This window comes from Littorina saxatilis, linkage group LG1 (assembly GCF_037325665.1).
Source record: "Littorina saxatilis isolate snail1 linkage group LG1, US_GU_Lsax_2.0, whole genome shotgun sequence".
Classification (NCBI taxonomy): domain Eukaryota; kingdom Metazoa; phylum Mollusca; class Gastropoda; order Littorinimorpha; family Littorinidae; genus Littorina; species Littorina saxatilis.
This window is the reverse complement of record NC_090245.1, coordinates 69,926,736-69,932,735: the sequence shown is the minus strand read 5'-3', so window position 1 is coordinate 69,932,735 and position 6,000 is coordinate 69,926,736. Positions and strand designations below refer to the sequence as shown.

The 6,000-nt window shown below is 41.1% G+C and overlaps 1 protein-coding gene across 1 annotated transcript in view; it reads left to right on the top strand.

Moving 5' to 3' along the window:
• LOC138977201 (U3 small nucleolar RNA-associated protein 15 homolog) overlaps positions 1-6,000 on the top strand; it is a 92,692-nt gene that overhangs the window by 3,333 nt on the left and 83,359 nt on the right. Inside the window, exon 2 of the mRNA XM_070350108.1 lies at positions 2,521-2,613. Coding sequence (XP_070206209.1) covers positions 2,521-2,613 — 93 coding nt within the window. The remainder of the gene's footprint in view (positions 1-2,520; positions 2,614-6,000) is intronic.

Sequence of the window (6,000 nt, the reverse complement as noted above, 5' to 3'; positions counted from 1 at the left end):
GTGTTTAACGTCGTTTTCAACCGTTCAAGGTTATATCGTGACGGGGAAAGGGGGGAGATGGGATAGAGCCACTTGTTAATTGTTTCTTGTTCACAAAAGCACTAATCAAAAAATTGCTCCAGGGGCTTGCAAGTAGTACAATATATGACCTTACTGGGAGAATGCAAGTTTCCAGTACAAAGGACTTAACATTTCTCACATACTGCTTGACTAAAATCTTTACAAACAACGACTATATTCTATACAAGAAACACTTAACAAGGGTAAAAGGAGAAACAGAATCCGTTAGTCGCCTCTTACGACATGGTGGGGAGCATCGGGTAAATTCTTCCCCCAAACCCGCGGGGGGGACTTTTCTGATCAAAATTGTAATGATACATTATCCAGATTATTGCGTACATATTTTTCTCATTCACTGTTGCTTTTAGCCATAGTTTCTTTCCTTCCTTGTTCTTTGTAGTTTGTCAACAATTATTAAATCAATTAATATTGAAGACTGGCACGGTTGGCCTAGTGGTAAGGCGTCCGCCCCGTGATCGGGAGGTCGTGGGTTCGAACCCCGGCCGGGTCATACCTAAGACTTTAAAATTGGCAATCTAGTGGCTGCTCCGCCTGGCTTCTGGCATTATGGGGTGAGTGCTAGGACTGGTTGGTCCGGTGTCAGAATAATGTGACTGGGTGAGACATGAAGCCTGTGCTGCGACTTCTGTCTTGTGTGTGGCGCACGTTATATGTCAAAGCAGCACCGCCCTGATATGGCTCTTCGTGGTCGGCTGGGCGTTAAGCAAACAAACAAACAAACAAATTAATATTGAAGGCTTTTAGACTTGGTACTGTCACACTTTGAGGATGCATGATATTGATAACACAACAAATGGTAGTCACAACACATATAGATTTTTTTTTATTTTCCGTATTTTTACCTTTTTTTTTCCTTTTTTTTTTCCTAGTCATAGTTATAGTAAAATAGTTTTGGGGCCATGTTTGAATCCAATTTTAAGGCTCAGATAGCCCCAGATTGCACCAAATTGCACCCTTGAAAAAAAAAAATTCCGGGGGGGCATGCCCCCGGACCCCCCTAGAAGTCTTGGCGCTTTGCGCCTGCGAAACTTGGCGCGTAGCGCCTGCGAAGCTTGGCGCTATGCGCCTTCGAATTTTTTTTTCTTTTCAGTTTTCATGCCTGATGACGTCATCAAAGACATTTATCAAAAAAATGAAAAAAACGTTCGGGGATTTCATACCCAGGAACTCTCATGTCAAATGTCATAAAGATCGGTCCAGTAGTTTAGTCTGAATCGCTCTACACACACACACAGACAGACACACACACACACACATGCACATACACCATACCCTCGTTTCGATTCCCCCTCGATGTTAAAATATTTAGTCAAAACTTGACTAAATATAATGACGGAAGATCTGTACAAATCATATTAATGGAGTCATAGAGTGCATGGCTGTCAAGGTCTGCTGTCGGTTAGCCTATAAATATTGCAAAGGCTTTTCTTTTTTCCACACATGTAGATTTGACACAGTCTTTACATATTGCAACACTTTTTAGGGGGAGGATTGGGGGTTCACGGTTGGGGAGGAGGGCGGAGAGTAATTAACCAACAAATTGATTTCAAGTGAAGTGCATGATCAGACTCAGAGATGGATGTTTTCACTAAGATTTTGAAAGAGGAGAGAAATGTATCAAGTGTAACGAGTCAAGCAATGATCAGTCTGATGCAGTATGCAATCTGATCTTGATGGTCTGAAAAGTTCGTGTAAGTTTACTGTAACTTCCCACACATAACACTATGTTTTTATGTCCAAGTACCTGCTAAGTTTGAACCCTGACATGAGAAATAAGCACTTAGTTTTTCTTATTCTCTGTTCATTAGCTGCAACTCCCACACACACTTTGTCTTAAAATAAATCATTTTTTGACTCACATGCGAAGCAAAAGTGAGTCTACGTACTCACCCGAGTCGTCCGTCCGTCCGTCCGTCCCGGCGTCCGTCCGTCCGGAAAACTTTAACGTTGGATATTTCTTGGACACTATTAAGTCTATCAACACCTGATGTGGCCTGATGGTGTATGGTTACAAGATCTCAAAAAACATGTGCGGCAACTTGACCTCACTTCAAGTTCAAGGTCATCACTTCTTGCATTATAGATGCTTAGATAGGGATGGCAACAGATTATATATACAGAATGTAGAAAACAGATTTTATATATATATATATATATATATACAGTATTGGCGTTAACCGGTATACATGTGCCCTCTCTTGTTGATCTTATGGCTATGCTTTTCCTAAGTCATGTTTTGACATGTCACATGTTCATGATCTTAATTGCTTGACTGGTGTTATTAACTTATTGTTCATGTTGGTTTGAAGCCATTGATTTATTGTGAATGTTTTTATTTGACTACGCTATTTTTCATGTTGGTTTGAAGCCACTGACTTATTGTAAATGATTTGATTTGCTGTACTTTATTTCAGTATATTATGGGTTGTCATGTTTCAGGTTCCCATTACCAAGAAAGAGTATGGCAACATCACACACATTGAGTTCAGCCCTGTGGCTCCTTACAACTATGCGGTCACAAATTCTACCAGGGTAAGTTAATGACTTGGCTGCAGTGTAAATGACAGGTACTTCTTCCCGTGGCTTGTGTAATATATGGTTGTGTTTTAGGAAATACTCACGATTTGCTTTCTTTTCATGATCTAAATATATTACCTTCATTTACATTCAGGTTTATCTGTGAGAGCGTATGCGTAGTTCAAAATAACTTAGAATGTATGAAGTTAGTGCTTTTTTTACGTTTAGTCAAGTTTTGACTAAATGTTTTAACATAGAGGGGGAATCGAGACGAGGGTCGTGGTGTATGTGTGTGTGTATGTGTGTGTATGTGTGTGCGTGTGTGTGTGCGTGTGTGTGCGTGTGTGTGTGTAGAGCGATTCAGAGTAAACTACTGGACCGATCTTTATGAAATTTCACATGAGAGTTCGTGGGTATGCAGGGATCGCGTTTACGCACGATTTTTGCGTATTTGACGCATTTTAAAAGTCGCTGACGCGTTTTTTTCGCCGCGCCGCGTAAGCCATACGCAAAAATATTGTAACTTTTTCTTGTCTTCACGCAGCGCTTTTGCTCTGACTTAATAATCACCCGATCCTGAAACTGACTATAGGGCTCGAGAAGTGACGACACACATGAAATCTGCGCGTCAAAACTAAAGTCCGTTTCTTTTTGCATCGAAGTATCGCAAACGAACGTAACGAGGGTATTACCAGATAATGTCTTGTCGGATAATGAAACAGACATTAGCTGCTCTCCCATCTCGCGCTTCCAAAAGGCGGAAAGTGTGTCTAGTCGTATTAGAACGGGAAACAAACTCGCAAGGCCCGAAGGTTGGAGACAGCAGGGGTGTTATTCGACAGGCGTGCGCGGAGTTCGACAGGAAAACTCGCCGTATTTAGGTAAGGAGTGTCTTTAAGTCTTTCGTGCGTGTTTTGTTTGTGTCTGTACGTGTTTTCGTAGTACGCAAAAATATTGGTCCGTGACGCGTTTTTTTCGTTTCGTTGCGTATGACTTACGCGTTTTTTAAAAAGCTAGCGCGATCCATGGTATGATATCCTCGGACGTTTTTTTCTTTTTTTCGATAAATGTCTTTGATGACGTCATATCCGGCTTTTTGTAAAAGTTGAGGCGGCACTGTCACACCCTCATTTTTCAATCAAATTGATTGAAATTTTGGCCAAGCAATCTTCGACAAAGGCCGGACTTTGGTATTGCATTTCAGCTTGGTGGCTTAAAAATTAATTAATGACTTTGGTCATTAAAAATCTGAAAATTGTAAAAAAAATTTTTTTTATAAAACGATCCAAATTTACGTTCATTTTATTCTTCATCATTTTCTGATTCCAAAAACATATAAATATGTTATATTTGGATTAAAAACAAGCTCTGAAAATTAAAAAAATTAAAAATTATGATCAAAATTAAATTTTCGAAATCAATTTAAAAACACTTTTATCTTATTCCTTGTCGGTTCCTGATTCCAAAAACATATAGATATATGTTTGGATTAAAAACACGCTCAGAAAGTTAAAACGAAGAGAGGTACAGTAAAGCGTGCTATGAAACACAGCGCAACCGCTACCGCGCCAAACAGGCTCGTCACTTTCACTGCCTTTTGCACTAGCGGCGGACTACGTTCAATTTCATTCTGTGAGTTCCACAGCTTGACTAAATGTAGTAATTTCGCCTTACGCGACTTGTTTTTTTTATTATACTAGCACGGAAAATGACTATTTAATGTGACATGTATGCATTAAGGGGAGAGTTTGCTAAGTTAATTACATTTTGGGTTATTGTGGTCCAGAACTCATGTTTTACTAGTGTTAGAGCATACTCATGAGTTGCATCGTCTGCAACAACATGTTCAGTGTAATTCACTGAACCTTTCTGCTTCTGCATTTTCTACTCAGTTCAACCCAGCATCTTGGTTGGTGCTCCTGATCATGACTGAAAAGGATTTTAGACAATGAAATGCACAGGTTTCTCCCAAACATGCCGGAACAGTGAGGGCCCCTTTAACCGTTGAGTGTGGTACCGGTGTAAACTGTAACACGAGAAAATTACTTCCACGAGATTTTTACTCCGGAGTAAAAATTTCGTACGAAAATGTTACTCCCTTTACGAAAAAAGTACTCCCCCATTACACGAGAAAATTACTTCCGACAGGTGGGTTTTTAGTCAACATTTCGGTCGAAAATGTTACTCCCCTGACGAATAAATAACGAATAAATTACTTCACCCTAACACGAGCAATTTAACTTCCCATGCCAGGTGTACGAAATGTTCACTCCCTTGTCCCCTGTTAGTCTTGAAGGGGTGGAGGGAGGGTAGCGCAACATTTGTTTGCGCGAGATCACATATTATTGGCATTATCTCTTCGCCCGCGTGCCATTTTCGCGTACGAGATTTTTACTGGAAATATAAACAAGTCGCGTAAAGCGAAAATACAATGTTTAGTCAAGTAGCTGTCGAACTCACAGAATGAAACTGAACGCAATGCCAGGCTCGTCACTTTCACTGCCTTTTGCACTAGCGGCGGACTACGTTCAGTTTCCTTCTGTGAGTTCCACAGCTTGACTAAATGTAGTAATTTCGCCTTACGCGACTTGTTAAGACCTGATTTTCTCAGATTTTTTGAGGTCTTAAAATGGGGGTCCCACTGTATCAGCGTTGGATCAAATCCCAGGTTCTCGGGGTCAACTTTCTGCAGACTCGCTTCGGTGTCCAACCACCCCCCAACACCCCCCCCTGTGCACACATGCGCACGATAAAGATCCCAAGCTAGTCGTAGCGAAAGTCACTTGGCTTGGAAAACACGAAGACACACATGCATCATCTCTCATCAGTGATCGTATCTCGAAACTTTGACGAGGCAAGCCTAATGCTGGTGTATCAAAGTAGACTGCCACACTGGGCTTGTTTGAGTCAACATATCACACCATATCCTCGGCGTATTACCAAAACCTGTCCCAGTGTAGCCAAACTTGTCTGAGAGAACGCAAACTCAACTGAATGGTCAGTCAGCCAGTCACACACGCACACACTTTGAGCTACATGTACTTAAACAACTTACAAACCAAACCACCGTACTAGTACCACGTAAAAAGTACATTCGAACCTGCCCTTGCGATCACCTATCGAAAGCGACCACTCAGAAGAATCCCAGAGGAGTTTTTCTTCAATATTTTTTACCTTTCCATAGCGAACACCTGTCTAAAACGACCACTTTCGGTCGGTCTTTGGGTGTTCGTTTTAGACAGGTTTGACTGTGTCCAAAAACTACGAAGAATTCTCTTTGCTTGACGTCATTCAGCTTGACAAGTGGCTGCATTAAAAAAAATCCCAAACCAGAATCATGACGGAACCGTCGTCATGCATGATAGACACTGGTAGTGAGAGTGAAGAGAGAGAGAGATACAG